Source organism: Chenopodium album, chromosome 5 (assembly GCF_948465745.1).
Source record: "Chenopodium album chromosome 5, dcCheAlbu1.1, whole genome shotgun sequence".
In the NCBI taxonomy this organism is placed as follows: Eukaryota; Viridiplantae; Streptophyta; class Magnoliopsida; order Caryophyllales; family Amaranthaceae; genus Chenopodium; species Chenopodium album.
Window position 1 is genome coordinate 13398894 of NC_137838.1, and position 22901 is coordinate 13421794.

The 22901-nt window shown below is 36.5% G+C and overlaps 1 protein-coding gene across 1 annotated transcript; it reads left to right on the forward strand.

Moving 5' to 3' along the window:
* The first annotated feature begins 14341 nt into the window (after positions 1–14341).
* On the forward strand, positions 14342–18152 carry LOC145630483 (wall-associated receptor kinase-like 8). Its single transcript, XM_081682744.1, has 3 exons — positions 14342–15349; positions 15875–16048; positions 16811–18152. Exons 1-3 carry the CDS (start codon positions 14440–14442, stop codon positions 17995–17997), a joined length of 2271 nt encoding a protein of 756 aa, XP_081538870.1. The 5' UTR covers positions 14342–14439; the 3' UTR covers positions 17998–18152.
* The last annotated feature ends 4749 nt before the right edge of the window (positions 18153–22901 follow it).

Here is a 22901-nt window from a genome sequence, read left to right on the forward strand (position 1 = left end):
TTATTTTTAAAAATTTAATTTATATAAAAACTACTTACTAATTCTTATTGTTATTGTTATTATTATTGTTGTGAATTGTTATTATTATTGTTATTGTTACTTTGTTATTGTTATTGTTATTTGTATTATTATTATTATTGTTATTGTTACTTTTATTGTTATTATTATTAATTAATCATGGCATCAAACCCGAACGCTTCCTCCTCCTCTAGAAAAGCCAAGTCAAAACGTAGGGAATCACCAAATCCAAACACTTCAATGCCTATGCCCCCCCCTAACATGCCCTTTCCCTCCCCTAACATGCCCTTTCCAAACACTTCCACCCCTTTCTTTCATCCCCAAAACACGGGAGGGCAAGAACAAATGGATGATATGGCTCCTTGGACCCAATTTCAACAAAGCCAATTTCAACAACATGAATTTCCTTTTCCTCCTTCCCAAGGTAGCCAAACACAAGCCTGCAGGTCGAGTGAACCATCCACCCAAATGCCCAACACCCAAAATCCTAACATATTAGAGTGGTGTACTGAAGAGGATTTTGCTCAAACCAAAAGAAAGAGTGAAGTTTGGTCACATTATCAATTAAGTAAAAATGGACAAAAGGCTAAGTGTCGGACTTGTGGTAAAATTTACTCGGCCGATACCAAGGGAGGGACGGGACACCTTAATAGACATACAAAAAAATGTGGTGGACCATCTAGTGATCCAACCCAACCCAAAATTTCTCAATTCCATCCACAAGGCTTCATTTACAATTACGAGAGAGATAGGGATGAACTTGGGAGAATGATTGTACATGCGGAACAACCTTTTCTTTTCGCCGAAAATGATGCCTTCAACAACTATATTAACCGAGCACTACAACCAAAACACAAAAAAATCTCCCGAAAAACCGTTCGATCTGCTGCCATGAAGAGTTATCTAGAGTACAAATTGAAATTAGTAAATGAATTAGCTAATCTTCCTAGTAGAGTTTCTTTAACCGCCGATGCATGGGATGGTGGTTACGGACTCCACTATTTATGTGTTACTTGTCATTGGTTAGATAATGAGTGGATGTTACAAAAACGCATCATTCATTTCAAAATGCTTGAATACCCTCATACCGGTCTTAACATTTCACATCATTTAATGGAAGCCATTGATGCATATAGTCTTAGGGATAAAATCATGTCAATGAATTTCGATAATGCAACTTCTATGACATATAGTGCGAATTTGGTCAAAAACCAATTGACCGATGTTATATTAGATGGAGATGCACTTCATGTTAGATGCATTTGTCATGTTCTTAACTTGTGTGTGAAGGATGGAACACAAGCAATTGGTCCATTTTATCACAAAAATAAGGAATGTTATTATGTCTATTAATAGCTCTAACATGAGATATCAAGAATGGAAAGGTTTTTGTAGGCAACAACGGATAAAAACCATAAAAATAGCACCGGATTGTCCAACTAGGTGGAACTCCACCTATGAAATGTTGAGTCGGGCAATCGAGTACAAGGTTCATTTAACACTTTTTTATAATATGAAATTTCCACAAAATGCTTTACTAGAAGATGATTGGGTTAATTGTGAAAAATATATGCAGTTTTTACAATTACTATATGGTATGACACATTGTTTTTCTTCTGTATATAATCCTTGTTCTCATTCTTTTCTTAGTAATGCATGTTTACTTGCACAACTTTTTGCGGAACACCGATCTCAACATGTTTATCGTGGATATCTTCCATCCATGGAGGAAAAATGGCGTAAATATTACACCGATATTCCTATGATTTATATTTTTGCTTCTATTTTAGATCCTAGGCAAAAATATGATGACACCTTTTTATTAATTGATATTTATTATAGTAACATGAATTTTGAAGATGATGTTGAAGCTTTTAAAACTAAGGTGACAAATGATTTTTTTTCTTTATACTCCACCTATGAAAGTAAATATGGAACCGTGTCTCGATTTGCCCCTTCTCAAACATCCAAAAATGTAAGTAAACGGGCCAAAGGTTTATTTGCACAAGCTGCTAACATGATGTCCAAGTTTTCAGGTACGGAATCATCATCAAGTAAGAGAACACAAAGCGATGTTTCGGAGTTGCAAATGTACTTAAGTTACGATTTCATGAAAGGCATGGACGATGAAGAGAAGTTTGGCCTCGACATCCTCGATTGGTGGAAATCACAAACCGTGAAACATCCAATTTTGTCGGCAATGGCTCGTGATATTTTTGCAATCCAAGTCTCCTCCGTTGCCTCCGAAAGAGCTTTTAGTGCGTCGGGACGAGTTTTAGACGATAGAAGAACAAGACTAAAACCCGAAACACTTGAAATGTGTGTTTTCTTCAAGGATTGGTTGGATGCCGAAACTCGTTCTCAAGATCGTACTTATGCACAAAACGACGACGATGAAGGAACGTCGACTTCTTTTAGTTCTCATACTTCTCAATCAACTCAATTGGCGGATGAACTTGAACCTCTAGAAGACGAAGACGAAGATGAAGACGAAGGCGAAGACGAAGACGACCAATAATAATTACATGATTACATATTTACATTATACACTATTGTATTATTTTTGTATTATCGAACTTCGTATTCCGTATAATAAATGAAGTTATTCAATATTCATACACTATTGTACGATATTTAATTATCATTACTTATTTTGTATTATTGAATTATCGTACATTCGTACCGGCTACCGTCATATAATAAAATAAGTTATTCTTCAATTTTTTGTGTTTTCGGATTATCGCACTCGTATTTTTTTTTATTATATGTATTGTTGTTTTTTGCTAAATTAATAAAATTGTTTTTATTTGTTTAAATAAACTTAAACATAATTATTAATTAGATAAATAATTTATATAACCTAAATTAAAATAAAGTTGTTCAAAAAATGAAAACAAAATATATTAACATTAACATTTAACATAAACATAAATTAATCACATATATTAAGTTGTACTAAAAAATATATATATCGTTTAATTCGTTTTTTTTTTCATTTATTAAAAAAAAAATAAAAAAAAAATAAGCTGGCACGGCACGGCCCACGGCCGTGCCGTGCCATGGGCTGGGGTGTGCCAAATTCAGGCACGGCACGGCACGGCCCGCCGCAGAGCCGGCACGGCACGGCACGGGCCCCACCCCGGCACGGCCCGCGGCGGCACGGGCACGATCATCTCCTGCATTGTCTTTCTGGAAACCGTCTTTTTTAAGAAGCTATTCAGGTCAGTAGTAGCAATGATAGCATCTTAATCTCTGGGTGAAGTTTGACATTTCGTTTGTGATATATAGATGATTTGGCTTCCATAGTTATGAGAGAGTTTTAGTAAATATGAGTAATAATTATGAGCTTGCCTCATTTTTGTAATCAATTTGGCATGAAATTCATACAACCTCTTATCATTTCTGTCCTAGCCACTTGGTCACTTGGAAGCAAAGAAAATTTGCTAATTTACTATGATACGATCATTTTTTAGGGAATAGGCTTCCTAATTTCAGTGAAGATGCAACACTATTCATAATTTACTATGATATGATTCATTTTTTTAGGGAGGAGTGGAAAACCAAAGAGGACTCATGAAAGATACATTAAGCTGCAAAAACAAGGGGAAATTGTGAGCAAGCAGAGAAAGACTTGGGTAAACTCTGGGATTGTATTCTCACCTTTGCTGTCAAGTACTTCTGTATTGTATTCATTGTATGTTATGTCTACACTTCTTATAGAAGCAGGAAACTCATCATGATTAAATAGGGATATTAGATGGTCATACAATTAAATAAATTGGGTTAATAATAATAATATCTTCAGGGTGGTTTCTAGAAATGGCATAGGAATGAGTGAGAGAAAGAGAGGGGAGGTTGTGTATATCTTTTCTTGGCATACTGCCTTAGTATCCCAAACTAATATTATTAGACTTTAGTTGTATTCTTCTACAACAATTTAATCCCATAGATAACATGCAAGGCAAGTATTAATTGAAATCGTAAATAAAAAATATCTGATTTTGAATTCTTTGCTTGTATCATGTTGCTATTCTAATTTCTTCGTATCATGGTGCAATTTTTATTTTTATGCGTTTATTGGTAGTTTGTTGAGAGCCATTTGGCAAAGAAGAGTGCAAGAGGCAATGGCACAACCGGTGGAGGTGGTTCAACGTAAGTACTTGATTGTGTCAATTTATTTATCATATTTTTCAACCTTAACTGTAATATAGGTTTTATTAATGTAGTATATACAATGTGTTTTCGTTATGTTAGAGAAATGACTCATTCTTTTAAAACTTAAGCTTGTTTGTTCACATAAATTTTTCAAATTGTGACTCAGTGTTAGAGATAGTGATGTTCGTTTATTCGTCGTTAGTAGTATAATTCAAGTTTGTTTAAGCTCTTTTTGTTTATATAAACATTCAATGCTTTAAAAGCCTTAGTAAAATCTAGGAAATCAGATGAATTTGTTAAGTGGGTAATACTTAATCTATCACATTTAATTTGTTTTCAATAAGTAGAATTCAAAAGAGAGGTTTGGAAAAGGAAAAGCGGTGTACACCCTTTATAAAGTATATATAAATTAATAACATTATAAATGTATAAATTAACATGTGCAATTATTAAAAAAAAAAGGTACATTATATAGAGATAATAACACAATAAACAACATTCCCCTGTTTACATACGAACCTAAGAATTATACTCATTTAGAGGTATTTGGGTAATATAAGCCTTTCAAGATAATAACACACAAAATTATCGTACACTGATTACATATCATGTGAACCTAAATCAAACTTATTACGTGCATTTTATAATCTTCAAACAACGACACGCAATTAACATCAACTAAATTACATATCGTAGCGTTGGGGGGGTGCGCGCGTAGCGCGCGCACCAACAACTAGTTTTGAACAAAACAAAAAACCTATAACCTATTAAATCGGTTACCCGTGACACGTGTCAGTATGTATTCGGTCTAAGTATTAAATTTTAATTTTTTTAATGATTAATTTTAGATTTAATAATTAAAATAATAAAAAAAAAGGTGGACCCCTTTTAACCCAACTACCACCACTACATCCCCCTTCCCCGGCGAACAAACCATCCTAATTCAACCTTAAGCAACGGCGCCGACCAGTCCCTCCCCAGTTCCCTAGACACGCGAGCCACCACCCTGACGCGAACGCCACCACAATGTTATGGTTGATGGGGTTGATTTTTGAAACGGGGGAAGGGGAAAGGGGCGCTTTTCGGACAATGGAAGGGGAAGGGGGTGTTTATCAATGGTCTGGGAATCGAAAGGAAAAGGTCGGGCAGGTATCATGATGTTTCGGTGGGTTTAGTGGGATTAGTTTGGGTTTCGTGGTGGTTGGGAAGGGAGTCAGTTTCGTGTTGCTTTTGGCGGGAGCGGCGGTCTGGGAAAAGGAAAAAGGGAGTTGACGGGTGCTTTGGTGGTTTTTGTGGTGGCTATTAAGGGTTAGGTGGTGGTGGTTTAAAGGGTGGTGGTGTTTGACCATCATTGATATATGAAGTAGGAGGAGAAAAGTTTTTTAAAAACAATCCCTCAACAAATGATTAAGCAACATATGTTCCATGAACTTGTAAAAACACGTTACCAACCGGTTTTTGCCTGTTAAAAATGAACATTCTCAAAAGGTTGTAATATTAAATAATAATCTAAAGATTGTATGATTAAAAAAAAAACGACCAAAGGTTGTATTATTATTTGCAATTTTTCCTTTTTATTATAATAAGGGCCTATTCATATTTACTAAGATGAGTTGAACTGAACTGAACTGAAATGAACTGATTGGAGCTGAACTGAACTGATTGGAGCTAAACTAAACTAAATTGAGCTGAAATGAATATTTTATGAGAGAGGGAAATTAGGAGCTGAGCTGAACTGATTGGAGCTGAACTCAACTGAACTAAAATTAAGTAAATGTGAACATGCCCTAAATGTTCATTTTTTAGGTATTTATTTTTTTACTATGTTTATTTTTTTTATTATTAAATGTTCATTTTTTTTACGTGTTTATTTTTTTATTACTTATTGTTCAGATTTTGAGGAATGCTCCACATATTCTAGATGCACCAAGTATTGTGTCTATACGAGTCAATATTTAAATCGAGCTTTTTTACGAATCAAATCAGATCAGATTGGCCGGGTTAGTTTTTAATGAAAATTAGATAATACACCCGGGTGCACCCCGGGTGGTGCACCCGGGTAAACAAAAAAAAGGCGGAAAGAACATATAGTGTTTGATAAAGAACATACCTATGTTTGACAAAGAACATACCTTTAATATGTTCTTTGAGTGTGATCAGTGTGTTCTTTCAGTAAAATTATATGTTCTTTACATTATAACTTATGTTATTTAACATATGTTGATAAACATATATGTTTTTTTGAGTTTAATAATACAAAGTATGTTCTTTGAATTTGGCGTGTATGTTCTTTGAATTTGGCGTGTATGTTCTTTAAGGTCGTAATGACGTCCAAATTCTATTTTTATTATCATATGTCATATTTAAATTACTTTTATTATCGTATATTCTTTGAGTTTGATTAGTGTGATATTTAGGTATTAACTATATGTACTTTACAATATAAATTATGTTCTTTTAACATATGTTATTTTGAAATTTGATATTGAAATCTTAAATTATTTTTAATTGAAAATAATATTAGAGTAAAAAAACTAAATTATTATGGGAAGTTGAATTTTTTTTGGAGAGATAGAAAACTATTTTTTTGGGAAATGATATTTTTGGTAAGGATTTTTTAAGAGTTGATCAACATTGGCATGACTCGCTTCCCGACCTGATCCGGCCCGAAATAGGGTGGGTTTGGGCAAACCTAAAAATGCATTTTTAGTTAAAACTCGAACCGGGTTCGAAAAAAGCCCAAAAACCTGCTACTTTTCTACGGGTTTGGGCACGAGAAATTATGATATGGCCCGACCCTACTCGATTTTTTATCACCTCTAAATTTTTTCCGTTAATAATGTGTAATTTTTCAGAAAATTTTATTAAGTTTTTATCTCGTTCTTTTTATTATATCTTTATGTTCTTTGGTAATGCATGTTTTTGTCAAATACAAACATGTTCTTTGTCAAATACATATATGTTCTTTATGAAACACAGGATGTTCTTTCCGCCTTTGTTTTATTTACACCCGATGAGCACTATACACCCGTGTGTATAAACCACGGATTAGTTTTTAATACCTCAAAGTGAATGGGGTCGTCAATTGGTTGTAGCTCATTGAATTTTCAAACTAAACTAGTCTGACCCGCTTGTCAGTACTTTAATAGGGCCCCTTTTTACAGCTTAGTAGAATCATATCCTTTAATTTTATTTTGTATTTATTTATTTGCATGGATGAATACTATAGGTACTCCTCTGTTATCTACTCGGTAGTAATTTTAATGATCCAAAATAATACACATGTTTCTGTTCACTAATTGACAAATATTGTGACATGACACAAAGAGAATGAATCAAATTGAGTATTATGATCCTTCAAACAAAGAAAAAAAAAAAATTTTGACTAGTATGAATGCCGTATAATATGGTTTCAAGACGCGATGATTAAATTATGACTACCTAATCAAAACCTATCAAATGGAAAGAAGGGACGTGTACATCACTAGTCTTTAAAACTCCTTTGTTTCTTTTTAATCGGTTCCTATTTAAATCACAGCATTGATATTAATTATTTCATGATACTAAAACTAGTTAAATCATTAGATTTCATATAATTATTCTTCCTTCTATAATTAATAAGATTTCATGTAATTATATTTTTTCTTGTATGTTAAAATTTTCTTAAAAATTCCTTCGAATTATAAATAAGTTTAGAGATTCTAAAATGTAAATAAATAAATAAATTAATTAATTAATAATCGGATAGGGACATTTAGTAACTTTTAGTTCCAACATTTAAAAGTCCAATTCAAGTGAGTCTATTCTTTTTCTACAAGACAAATAACAATGCCGGGAAGACTCTGCCTTGACTGTGAGCCAATATTAATATGTAGTTTTAGTCTTGTTAATTCCTAAATGTTGAAATCTAGTAATGCATCCGAATACTTTGGTTTGTGATCCTTTGTGCTTTATCCATGTTCAATCTTGTTAATGCCTTCCTTCATTACCTCATCGTTAAGCGTCAAAACCCGATCTTGGTTATATGTGAGTTATAGAGCTCTGTCTCGTGGTTGCTTGGGCGCAGGCTGCGGCCGCGGGGTTTGGGCGCGGGTTTTCCCGCGGGTGGGCAGTTTGTTTGAGCTGCCATAAGAGGCCGTGGGACATACCCGCGGGTTTTTCCTGCGGGCGCGGGTTTTGTCGAGTGAAGAGAGGCGGTTTGAGTGCTTTGTTTCCTTTTTCTTTTAATCTCCTCACGTGTATATATACATATATATACTAACCAGAAATTATTATTGATTATTCACTCCTTGAAACCCTAAACACAAAACACAAACCTACCCTTTGAGATTTGAACAATTCTTGAGCAATTCCAACCTTTGAATTTGGGTACACGAATTGCGGAGGTCGTTGTGTAAAACTTGGGGGGCGTGCGTCACTAGGAAATCTGTACCGGTGGTGGCGTATTTCGCTTCTAAGGCAGTGGATTCCAAATCACGGCACAACAGAAGGAGGTCGGATCTTGATTGATTGATTGTAACATTTTGTTTGTCTTTGTTCTTGATTTCAACAAGTATTTTTTCCAACAATTTAGAAGCGAAATATTTATTATTAGATCTGTTGATATCATGAATAGCAATTCTCAATCTCGTTTATACCTAGATCTGTCTAAGGTTGAGTCTCTTGATGGAATTAATTATAAGAGATGGTCACAAAGAATGTTGACTGCTTTTGAACAAGTAGAAGTTGATTATGTCTTGTTTAATGATGTCCCAAAACCTATCACTCAGACCAATGCTATGATTGATATTCCTAGTACTCCTGTCGCTGGGAATAAAGAATCTGTCCCTATTCAGACTACTTCCTCTGTTATTGCTAATGAATCTGAAATCAAGAAATTTGAACGTGATAACAAGTTTGTTAGGGGTCATCTTCTGAACCACATGAAAAATAACATCTTTGATTTGTATATTAAAGTCAAATCTGCCAAGGAGATTTGGGTGCCTTTGGAAAAGAAATATGGGGCTGATGATGCCGGGAAAAAGAAATATGTGACTGGAAACTGGTTGAATTTTAAGTTGGTTGATACGAAACCTATCATGGAGCAAGTCCATGTGTATGAAAATTATGTTGCTGAAATTCTTGCTCAAGGTATGAAGATGTGTGAGATCCTGCAGGCTAATGTGTTAATTGAGAAATTACCTGAATCTTGGTCTGATTATAGAAATCATCTCAAGCATAAGAAAAGAGATCTAACTCTCGAAGAGTTGGTGAGTCATATGAAAATTGAAGAGGCGAATCGCCTTAAGGATTCAACCCCCAACCCGAAAAATGAATTGGCTGTGAAAGCAAATCTGGTAGAACTCAATTCTGACAATGAAAGGAAACCTGACAATCGTGACGGCAAGGGAAAATCTGGAATCTACAATGGTAAACTCAAGCCTAGAAGCAAGATTGACAAGTCCAAGACCAAATGCTGGAACTGTGACAAATTGGAGCACTTTGCTGTGAACTGCAAGGTTAAAGGCAAGATGGATCAGAAAAATAATGGTGGGAAGAAAGGAAAATTTAAGAATCAAGCTCATCTAGCTGAGGATGATGATGTTATTGCTGCGGTAGTACATGAGGTCAACTTGGTAGAAAATAACTCAGAGTGGATTGTTGACATAGGAGCCTCCAAACACTTTTGTGCCAACAAGGATCTGTTCGCTACTATGGAGGAAGCCAAGGAACGTGAACAAGTCTACATGGGGAACTCTAGCAGCTCTGAGGTGTTAGGGAGAGGAAAGGTGATACTTAAGCTGACTTCAGGCAAGACTCTGGCCCTGCACAATGTACTGTATGTTCCTTCTCTTCGCAGGAACCTTATTTCTGGTGCTTTGCTTAACAAAGTAGGAGTTAAGTTAGTCTTTGATGCTAATAAACTTGTACTAACCCGCAATGGGGAATATGTTGGCAAAGGGTACCTAATTGGGGGTCTCTTTGTCCTTGAAATTGTAACTGAATCTTCTATTTATAAAAATTCTACTTCTGCTTATATTGCTGAGTCCTTTGATTTGTGGCATGCTAGATTGGGTCATATTGGTGCTGCTAAACTGAAACGTATGAAACGTTTAAATTTGCTCCCAAATATGTCATTAAATGGACTAGAAAAATGTGAAGTATGTGTAGAGTCTAAGTTTGTGAAGAAACCTTACAAGTCTGTCACAAAAAGGGAAACTACATTGCTAGAGCTAATTCACTCTGATTTAGCTGACTTTAAGAACTTGGAAAGCAGGGGTGGCAAAAGATACTATGTTACTTTCGTTGATGATCACTCTAGATACGGCAAAGTTTATCTTTTGAGGTCAAAAGATGAAGCTGAATCCAAGTTTCTTGTGTATAAGGCAGAAGTTGAAAAACAACTGGATCGAAAAATTAAAAGGGTTTGATCTGACAGAGGAGGAGAGTACGGCTCAACTTTCCTTAAGAGGGTGTATGAAACTTAGGGCATTATTCATGAGGTCTCAGCTCCGTACACACCACAACAAAATGGGATCGCAGAGAGGAAAAATAGGACTCTGAAGGAGATGGTGAATGCTATGCTCTTGAGTTCCAGGTTGCCAGACAACATGTGGGGAGAAGCTGTACTATCAGCAAATTTTTTTTTGAACAGAGTTACCCATAAAAGGTTAGACAAGACTCCATACGAGTTGTGGAAAGGTTACGTCCCGAATCTGAGTTACTTGAAAGTGTCGGGGTGTCTAGCAAAGGTGGGATATCCTTCCTTCAAACGGTCGACAATGGGTTTGAGAACGTTTGATACGGTGTTCATTGGATATGCTGAGAACAATGCTGCTTACAGGTTCATGAGCCTAGGCGACAATGTCATAAGCGAGTCTCGAGATGCAGAGTTCTTTGAACAGGTGTTTCCTTTGAAGAAAAATGATGCTACTAACAATGTTTCTTCAATTCCTTTGTCTACAAAGCAGGTTGAAACTTGTCCCAGGACTGAAGAATTAACTCAACCTAGGACAAGTAAAAGACAGAGAACAGAAGCAACTTTTGGCCCTGATTTCCTTACGGCGTTCCTAACTGAAATGGAAGGTGAGGATGGTCTAGATGAGGTCATGGTTTGTCTTCAGGTTGTAGATGAAGATCCCAAAACGTTCGAAGAAGCTATGAGTTCGGTTGATGCAAGCTTTTGGAAGAAAGCAGTAGATAGTGAGCTTGAGTCCATCATGCAGAATGGGACTTGGGAACTTGTTGACTTACCAAAGGGAAGCAGACCTATAGGGTGCAAGTGGATTTTCAAGAAGAAAATGAGGATAGATGGCACTGTAGAAAGATTCAAGGCCAGATTGGTGATTAGAGGGTTCACTAAAAAATACGGCATTGATTATTTCTATACTTATTCTCCGGTGACTAAGATTGCTACTATTCGTAATTTATTTGCCTTAGCATCATCATTTAATTTGTTTGTGCATCAGATAGATGTCAAGACAGCTTTCTTGAATGGTGATTTGGAAGAGGAAATTTATATGGAGCAACCTCCTGGGTTCGTATTTCCTGGAAAGGAGAATAAGGTATGTAGGCTCAAGAAGTCCTTGTATGGACTAAAGCAGGCACCAAAGCAATGGTATAAAAAATTTCATAGTACCATTCTTAGTTTCGGTTTTGTTGTCAATGGTAGTGATGCATGCGTTTACTCTAAAATGTTTGGTAATCATTGTGTGATCATTTGCCTGTATGTGGATGACATGTTGTTATTTAGTGCTGATTTAAGTGCTATAAGTGAAACTAAGAAATTGCTTTCCTCTAAGTTTGAGATGAAAGATTTGGGAGAAGTAGATGTGATTCTTGGTGTTAAGGTTTTAAAGACCAAGAAGGGCTATTTTCTGAATCAGTCTCATTATGTTGAGAAAGTGTTGAAAAAATTTGATTGCATTGATGTTGTGTCTCTGAAAACTCCCTATGACAGTAGTATAGCTCTAGAGAAAAATCAGGGAAAAGCTGTTTCTCAAGAAGAATATGCTAAGGTAATAGGGAGCTTGATGTTCTTGATGAATTGCACTCGCCCAGACATTGCATTTGCTGTAAGCAGGCTTAGCAGGTACACTCATTGCCCAAGTGACGCTCATTGGGTAGCTTTGAGACGTGTTCTGAGATATATTCGTGGAACCATGAATTGGGGTTTAGACTTTGTAGGTCGTCCTTTGGTTCTAGAAGGGTATTGTGATGCTAATTGGGTTAGTTCTAGTGATGAAGTGAACTCTACTAGTGGGTATGTTTTTACTCTTTGTGGTAGTGTTATATCATGGAAGTCTACGAACCAGTCATGTATTGCCAGGTCTACAATGGAAGCAGAGTTCATAGCTTTGGATCTTGCTACCCAAGAAGCGGACTGGTTGAGAAACTTATTGGCTGACATCCCTTTGTGGGGGAAACCAACACCACCGGTCTCTATGCATTGTGATTCACAGGCTGCTATTTGTGTTGCTAAGAATAGTGTCTACAATGGCAAGAAGCGGCACATACATGTTAGGCAGAAGTCAGTAAGATAGTTTATTGTGAATGGGGTTGTCTCTTTGGACTACGTCCGGACAGAGAAAAACCTAGCTGATCCTTTTACAAAGGGACTATGCAAGAGAATGGTGATTGAATCATCAACAGGAATGGGTTTGAAACCTTGTGTTGAACAGATGTAAGCTTTGTAAGTATTGATTAAACCTTTAGAGTTTTATGATATGAATAAATCCTGATTTGCTGATTATTGTCTTATTGAGAAATGTTAGCTGGATTTATTGCTTATTGCTATACTTGCATTTGATTGAATCTAATGACTCTTTTGAGTGGTTGTTAACCAGGTAGATTCAAGAAACAGGGTGAGTTTAGCCCTTAATACCTCTATCCCGGTAATCAAGAGTGAGGAGTGATGGTGGTCTTAAGTGGCTTGGATTGTCAGCTCTGAGACTACTTGAGTAGGGAATGTGAGAGGTACCGAAGAGATGAGGTTGGGTTTAGCCCTTAATGCTACGCCTAGTCCATGGCTCGCTGAGCATGATAGGTGCACCGAAATATTGAAAGAGGATGAACTTAATTGTTCTTAATGTCAAAACTCCGATGCATGAATAGTCCTTGAATTTGCAAAGTATTGTGAGTTGCACATATTTGCATGAATAGTTCTCGGATTTGCAGGAGTGTGTGATGTGGTTCACACGGCGACACCTGCGTGAGTACGAAGAGTGGCGCCCTTCTAGGGAGAACAAGTATGGTTCTCTTGAAGTACTCATTAGTTCCCAAGAGTAGCCAAATTTTGCGGAGCTGCTTAAGCTCTAAAGTCAAGGTATGTGTATACAAGGTCCCTTCCTCGCTCCTAGGAGTTCAAATCTTAGGATACTCACTAGGGAAGTGTTGAAAACCTTGTGCACTAATGTGTTAGTTCAAATCTTCGGATACTAGCATTTAAGTACTGAGACTTTTATTTACTGTTCAGATCTCATGTTGTCGAATCCGTATGCATTAGTGGGGGATTGTTGAAATCTAGTAATACATCCGAATACTTTGGTTTGTGATCCTTTGTGCTTTATCCATGTTCAATCTTGTTAATGCCTTCCTCCATTACCTCATCGTTAAGCGTCAAAACCCGATCTTGGTTATATGTGAGTTATAGAGCTCTGTCTCGTGGTTGCTTGGGCGCTGGCTGCGGCCGCGGGGTTTGGGCGCGGGTTTTCCCGCGGGTGGGCAGTTTGTTTGAGCTGCCATAAGAGGCCGCGGGACATACCCGCGGGTTTTTCCTGCGGGCGCGGGTTTTGTCGAGTGAAGAGAGGCGGTTTTGAGTGCTTTGTTTCCTTTTTCTTTTAATCTCCTCACGTGTATATATACATATATATACTAACCAGAAATTATTATTGATTATTCACTCCTTGAAACCCTAAACACAAAACACAAACCTACCCTTTGAGATTTGAACAGTTCTTGAGCAATTCCAACCTTCGAATTTGGGTACACGAATTGCGGAGGTCGTTGTGTAAAACTTGGGGGGCGTGCGTCACTAGGAAATCTGTACCGGTGGTGGCGTATTTCGCTTCTAAGGCAGTGGGTTCCAAACCACGGCACAACAGAAGGAGGTCGGATCTTGATTGATTGATTGTAACATTTTGTTTGTCTTTGTTCTTGATTTCAACGGGTATTTTTTCCAACACTAAATACATACCACAAAACACCTAATTCTTACCAAAAATTGATCTCACTATTCAACAAAATAAAAAAGCTTCTGCCCCTTAAATTATTTAATCTAGCTTAAGCATGGGTTATTCATGTTATGCTCTTCTACTCTTAGTTTGTGTGTGTTGGGTATTGCCAACGCTCATCACCGGAGACGACGACGCAGCGCCACCCCTTGTAATCAGCCTACACTGCTCAGCTAAGTGTGAAAATTTGAGCATTCCTTACCCTTTTGGTATTGAAGAAGGTTGTTACTATAAACCACCAAATAAGGAAACATCTTCCACCTTCAAAATCAAATGTATTAATGCTACGAACCCTCCAACACCGATATTATTGGAGATGGAGGTACTGAACATTTCAGTACAAAAGGGTGAGTTACGCGCCAAATCACGTGTTTCTTACGATTGTTACAACAAGAGCAGTCGATTACGAGTTCACAGTTGGTCTGAAAGGTTCAACTTGGGAACATTTACACTATCCAGCCCCGAAAACATATTAGTTGCTATAGGGTGTCAAACCACTGCCTCATTTTCGGGGTTTCGAGTTGGATTACCATATAAAACTGGATGCGGCAATACTAACTGTGTGGATGATTATGTGCTTGACGGTGAATGTTCCGGGGTTGGGTGTTGTCAAGCCTCGATTCCCTCTGGAGTTAATAACGTTACAGTGCAAGTAGACGGTCCTGGCAATGGTAGTACTGTGAATAGTATCTACCCGTGTAATGCTGCATTTCTTGTGGCAAAAGATGCGTTTATATTTAATGAAAATTATTTGGAACGGTCTATGGAATACTACCAAGCCTTGGCGATTCCTGTAGTATTCAATTGGACTGTTGGACGAGACAATTGCTCTGTGGCGAAAGCGGATCGAAGCTGTTTATGTAAAGAAAACACAGAGTGTTATGATCCATGGCGCGAGTTGGGGTATCGCTGTCGCTGCAAAGATGGTTATTCTGGCAACCCTTACCATCCTAGTGGATGTAGAGGTATAAACAAGCAATGTCCTTTTCACTTCTTAGGCTATATTTGTTCATCTAATTTTGTCTAAACTTATACTTCGTAATTAATTATTTTGTCAAAATTTATCTAAAATTGTGTACGGGATATAAATTTGAATAAATAAATGGATTTTTTTGACTTTTATTACAAAAAAATAATCACAAAATTGTTTTTTACTACCAAAAATTTTAAAACTTTTATTTTACCACAAAAGAAAAATTAAAAATTGTTTTTTACCACTTGCCGTCAAAAACTTAACGGAATTTTTTAAATTCTTCGATTTTCATACCAAACTCATTGTATTTAGGGATTCGGGGGGGCATTTTAGCCATTTGGATGAGAACAAAGCCTTACTTGATGAGAACAAAGCCTACTCAAGAGTCTCTACAAAAATTTTCTAAACAATCTTAATTTCAATTTAATCATGATCAAAGATAATTTTCTTTGCTTTTATTTACTCCGTATTTGTTACACTTCTTGTATAATGAGTGTTTCAATTTGCATTTCATTAGACATGGACGAGTGCAAGCAAGCAAATGATTGTGAGAAATCAGAGTATTGTATTAACACAAATGGAAGTTATCATTGCAAATGTCCGAGGAGGTACCACGGAAATGGGACCAAAACCAACCCTTGTGTCTCTAATAGAAAACCTTGGTTCATCACAGCAGTTATGGCTACTGCAGGTATGGAACAAACTCTAACTGCTCATACAAATTTGTTGAAAATATTAAATATAGGTGTACCACTGATAATTAAAACTTAAGCAGATGTATTATTGATAAAAGCCCAAACTTGGAGTGTACCAATGATAATTTTCCTAGATTTTATTAGGTTCATATTAGCCCTCTTCAAAGTTCAAATTACTATCTCTCTAGCTTGTATAGCGAGTCAGAGTCTAAGGGGTTGTTTGGTTGACAAATAAAAACATGGGAAGTTGGAAATCCTAGGAATTGAAATTCTTTAGAGTTGTTTGGTTGACAAATTCATGGGAAGTAGAAATTCCCATGAATTTTCACTTCCTACAAAATGGGGGAAGTTAATTACCTAGGGGGACCTAGGTAAGTGGAATTTCCTATGGGAATTTCCATTTCCCTTAGTTAACCAAACACTTTTTAGAATTTCAAGTTCAATTTCATGGGAAATTAATTTTCCAAGAAATTTGCAAATACTACATTCAACCAAACGATCCCTAAGCTAAGTGTAAAGTGACATGGCTTTGGAGTTTAGAGCATAACATGGCCTCTGGTATGAGATTGTAAAACAAGTGAATTATGTAAATAATGACAAATAACTAAATAAACATTTAAGATACTCGTAATATAATTGTTCAAACACTATTTATAAGAGTTCTCTCAAATTTTTTAAATAGTAGAGATACAAGGTGATGAATTACGATTCGCTCTGATACTACTCAAAATCTGATATACACCACTCATAAATTGCAGGCCTTAGCGTAATTTTTGGATTGACACTTTTGTTACTTTTTGGGTGCTGGTTACAATCAGTGTCCAAAAAAAGAAAAGTGATCAAGCAACAAAAGATAAATTTTGAGAGAAATGGTGGCTTGTTGCTTCAACAACAAATGTCTTCAGATGAAGGAGTTGTAGAAAGGATAAAAATCTTCACAGTCAATGAGCTAGAAAAATCCACTGACCACTTCAATGAAGATAGAATACTTGGACGAGGAGGTCATGGTACAGTTTATAAAGGAGTGTTGAGTGAAGGAAAAATTGTAGCTATAAAGAAGTCTAATAAATTGGAGGAAGGCCAACGAGAAGAATTCATCAACGAAGTGGTTATCATGTCACAAATTAATCATCGAAACATATTGAAGTTATTGGGATGTTGTTTGGAGACCGATGTACCATTATTAGTATACGAGTTTATTCCCAACGGAACGCTTTACCACCATATTCATAATCCAAATGAAGAGTTTCCACTCACTTGGAAAATGAGGTTACACATTGCTTCTGATTCAGCTGGAGCACTTGCTTATTTGCATTCCTCAACTTCTACTCTCATCTTTCATAGGGACATTAAGTCTTCAAACATACTTTTGGATGAGAAGTATAGAGCGAAGTTATCAGATTTCGGGTTTTCAAGATCTGTGGCTATTGATCAAACACGTGTGGTTACTCGTGTCATGGGAACGCCAGGTTACTTGGATCCAGAGTACTTTCAATCTCACCAATATACGGAAAAGAGTGATGTTTATAGCTTTGGTGTTGTCCTTGTTGAGCTTTTGACGGGACAAAAGGCATTACGTGCTGCATTTGAAGAGGATCGAAGTTTGATTTCATGGTTCCTTTCGCATATGGAAAACTCTAGCGTGCTTAATATCATAGATTCTCAAGTCCTACTAGAAGGTTCAAAGGAAGGGTTTTTAGCCATTGCTAACCTTGCAAAACAATGTTTAATCTTGGATGGAAAGAGAAGACCAACCATGAAAGAAGTTTGGTTAGAGATAGATAGGATTTTGTCTCTACATATGCCACATACAAATGATCTTAACAAGCCAAAACCTGAACAAGTGATTGTTGGAAGGAGCAAGAGTGCGAACTCAAGCACATTTTCCTTAGGAGGTAGGGTATTAGATTCTGCCGAGTTGTCTCTATTGTTTAATCCTAGATGATTTAGATTCCTTTTGCCTTTGATAGGGTGATTAATTATTCTTGAACTTTTTATGACCCTTACTAAATGGATATTTTATGCTGTAAATTACTCTTGAAATTTTCAGTTCACGACTCTTACTAAATGGATATTTAATATACTTGTGCTATAAATTACTGGTGAAATTTTTGTGACTTACAAATTACGGAGTAATTAAAAAAAAAAAAAAAAAAAAATCACTACTATACATTTATATACAAGATCCGTATCCAAGGGTGTAGCAGCCTTGTTTCTTTCTAATCTGTTCTTGATTTAATCATGTACGTTTGTCATTGCACAAAATTATTTACAGCATATGACTATTCTTTCTTGAGAAAATTGTGAAAAAGGACCTTTTAAGTGGTCGTTTTATTGAAAAATGACCTTTTAGTGAAAATTTGTGAAAAAAGACATTTTAAGTTACATTTTGTTTATATGGGGTACTTGGGTGAGCTTGCGACCTTATATGGTGGTCAATGCTGGAGCTCCGACGTTGACTATCACATGTTAGTCACATGACTTATTATTATTTTTTTTTTAAAAAACCCCAAATTTCCCTCCTTTCCCGACCTAACCAATGAAAGAACTGGGTCAGGAAAGGAGGGAAATTTGTGGATTATTTTTGTTTAAAAAAAAAATAATAAGTCACATGACTAACACGTGATAGTCAACGTCGAAGATCCAGCATTGACCACCACGGAAGGTCACCCAAGTACCCATACAAACAAAATGCAACTTAAAAGCTCATTTTTCACAAGTTTTCACTTAAAAAGTCATTTTTCAAAAAGTCGACCACTTCTCTTCTTTCTTTTATAGTTGTATACTTCAATACTTTTAGGTTAACATAATTTAAAAATTCCTTCAAATTCAATCATAAATTTGATGATTGTATAAAATAAATTAACATCATACTTTAACTTCAACCACTGTACAACTTAAATGACACGTCTTATGCTTACAATGTTTGGTTATATGAGTTAATCTTATTTATAAACTTGAAAATTTAATGTTTAATTTTATATATGTATATTAAACAACAGTATATAATAACAAAATTTAATTTAATCTCATTTATGTACTTAATTAAATGTAACTAATTAATTTAATCTATGTTTAAATAAATGTAACTAATAATTAATTTAATCTATGTTTATAATTCATCACTCTCCCATCAATGTGAGAAAGTTGGTAAAATCAATTTTCTCCTTTTATTTTTTATTCAAAAACAAAATAAAATAACCAACAACTAATTAATCAACAAGTGGCACACTAAGAGGAGAGGTTAGGTAAGGACCACAAGGAAAGGGGGGGGGAACCAAAACTTGATCCCCAAGGCTTCCCCATAACCGGCCACATGCTCCCATCACCCCTAATCAGCAACTGCCACGTGGCACCCCAACCTTGGGCACCAAGGCGTGCCCAGCTAGCGGCCTTGTGCCTTGGCTTGGCCTGTTGCGGCTGCTTGGTAGGGTGTGCGCTGCCTCGTCCAGCAAGCCATGTACACAAATGCGGGCTGCTGGTCGAGGCTTGCTGCTGTGCTTGTGCTAGCACACGCAGCCCAGTACGCCACGCTTGCTAACTGGCTGCTGTTGGGTGGGTTGTGCTTGGCGCGCCAATAGCGATAGCCTAGCCCACCTACCCCGCACATGTGCGCAGCAAGCCACACACGCATATGCGGGCTGCTGTTACTATGTGCGTGGCTTGGTGCATGCTAGCCATGTGCACTTAGCACAATTTGCCCCTAGCACTTGGTTTGCTCGGGGCATTCCACTACAAGAAAACAGCAAAATTGCGACGGAAAAAGTTCGTCGTAAACTATGTAAATTCCGTCGTAAAAGTGGTTTACGACTGAATTCCTTCGTAAATGGTTGTCGGAAAACCCTTTGTAGGAACATGGCCATTTTACGACGGAATTTCCGTCGTAAACCAACTTTACGACGGAAATAATATCGTCGGACTTGGAATTGGCCTTTGATGAAGTTCCGTCACAAACTTCCGACGGAAAAAGTTCCGTCGCAAAGCTAGATTACGACGGAATTTTCCCTCGCAAAATATAATTTGCGATGGAATTTTCCCTCGCAAAATATAATTTACGACGGAAAATTCCCTCGCAAAATATTATTTACGACGGAATTTTCCGTCGCAAGTTATTATTTCCGACGGAAAATTCCGTCGCAATGTATATATTTACGACGGATAATTTCGTCGTAAATTATATTTTGCGAGGGAAAATTCCGTCGAAAATTATATTTTGCGAGGGAAAATTCCGTCGCAAATAATATTTTGCGAGGGAAAATTCCGTCGCAAATAATATTTGGCGAGGGAAAATTCCGTCGCAAATTATATTTTGCAAGGGAAAATTCCGTCGCAAATATGTAAATTACGACGAAATATTCCGTCGCAAATTGTATTTCCAGCCCAAAACAAATTTTTGTAATTTTCTGCATTTTCAAACCTGAATTTTTTTAATGATAAATCGACAAAAAAAAAAAAAAAAACTAAATATTGAGTCCTAAAATTGTTGTTTTAAAAAAATTAATTACCGACCTACGAAATTAGGGTTATGTACATATATATATTATAATTATGTCCTAGTACAAAAGATAGTCCACATTTTGGTATCTATACCAAACAAAAGCTAGGTTAGAGTGATTCTATGCTAGACTAAAGCTAAGCTACGCAATCGCCTGGAAACCCTGGCCTGCTCCACCACCACCCGGGTCGTTCCTAGGGTCTCGATGCTGAGGATGAATGGTGGAACATGAGTCGTTGTTGTTGAGACGACTCATCATCTCATCGAAACTCTCCTTGTATCTCCTCTCCATTTCAGCCATTTGGGCTTCCATTTGAGTTTGGAGAGTTTGCACCCTGTGTTCCATCTGGTCTTGCATTTGAGAAATGACAGACGGCGTGTATTGCTGTGAAGAACGGGAACCTCGACCCTGTTTGCCATAGTAGAGCTCTGCACTTTGGCCAAGTCCCTTCACACGCCCCTTCTTATTGCGCCCACCCACCGACTCCCAGTACAACTCATTGGGACTCTTCTGAATCCCCTGACTCCTTGTTTCTTCGAGCTTCTTCTGGTAGGTGTCCTACAAAATATTGAAGATAAAAAAAAATATTGTTAAAAAAAAACCAACAATATGGAGTTATATCGCATACTTTTAGGTGCCTAAGGATAGAAATTAAGAAAATTAAGCACATAAGTCAATTTTCAACCCTCACTCATCCAAAATCATCCATATTTGGGCTATATCGCTAAAACCATGCCTATTTTCTAAGTTTTCAAGTAAATGGACTCGTTCTTTCTTCTAAAATTCCAATATCAATTGCTTTTAACTGCCTAAGGATAGATATTAAGAGAAATAAGCACATAAGTCAATTTACAACACTAACTCATCCAAAATCATCCAAATTTGGCCTATATGGCTAAAACCATGCCTATTTTCCAAGTTTTCAAGCAAATGGACTCGTTCTTTCTTATAAAATTCCAATAACACATACTTTTAGGTGCCTAAGGATAGAAATTAAGAAAATTAAGCACATAATTCAATTTTAAACCCTCACTCATCCAAAATCATCCAAATTTGGGCTATATCGCTAAAACCATGCCTATTTTCTATGTTTTCAAGCAAATGTAAGGTTTCTTTCTTCTAACATTCCAATATCAATTAATTTTAAGTGCCTAAGGATAGCAATTAAGAGAAAAAAGCACATATGTCAAATATCGACCCTAACTCATCCAAAATCATCCAAATTTGGCCTACATGGCTAAAACCATGCCTATTTTCTAAGTTTTCAAGCAAATGGACTCGTTCTTTCTTCTAACATTCCAATATCAATTTCTTTTAAGTGCCTAAGGAGAGAAATTAAGAGAAAAAAGCACATAAGTCAATTTACAACACTAACTCATCCAAAATCATCCAAATTTGGCCTATATGGCTAAAACCATGCCTATTTTCTAAGTTTTCAAGCAAATGTAAGGTTTCTTTCTTCTAACATTCCAATATCAATTGCTTTTAAGTGCCTAAGGATAGAAATTAAGAGAAATAAGCACATATGTCAATTTTCAACCCTCACTCCTCCAAAATCATCCAAATTTGGCCTATATGGCTAAAACCATGCCTATTTTCTAAGTTTTCAAGCAAATGTAAGGTTTCTTTCTTCTAACATTCCAATATCAATTTCTTTTAAGTGCTTAAGGATAGAAATTAAGAGAAATAAGCACATATGTTAATTTTCAACCCTCACGAATTTAAGGATATTTCATTATACAAATACATACGCACCAAAGTGTGGAAGGGTCCAACTCTAGCAAGTCATTAGGATGCGGGTCCTGTAGCTCCTGTTCCTGATGCTGCTGTTGCTCTTGTTGCCCTTGTACATTTCTGTCGATTTCTTGAGAGGCCCCCAAATCATGTGCCTCCGCTTCCTCCATTGACTCATCCTCGTCAACACGTAGAACCGGAGATTTTCCCTTAGACTTTCTCCTCTTGGACGTTTCTCCTTTATTTCCTCCTCCCATGATGACCACCTGAAAAAGTTGTTAGTACCATAATCGCACATTGTAAATTCATAAATTAGATCCATAAGACATTAAAATAATAAAATGAGACCAAAAATGTAATGCAATATTACAAATCCGAGTAGTCATTAAAAACTAAACATTCGAAGACAATAGTAAAAGGAGTAACTACATATTCTCCTCTTCATTACTCTTATCACTACTACCACTATCATTATCACTATCATTATTACTATCACTAGTGTCATCTAAAAATACATCGATGTCCTCTTCTTCGTCACTGTCACTGGAGCCAATGCTTTCTTCTTCTTCTTCATCGCTTGAGATAATAAAGCCATCGTCATCATCATCATCACTATCAA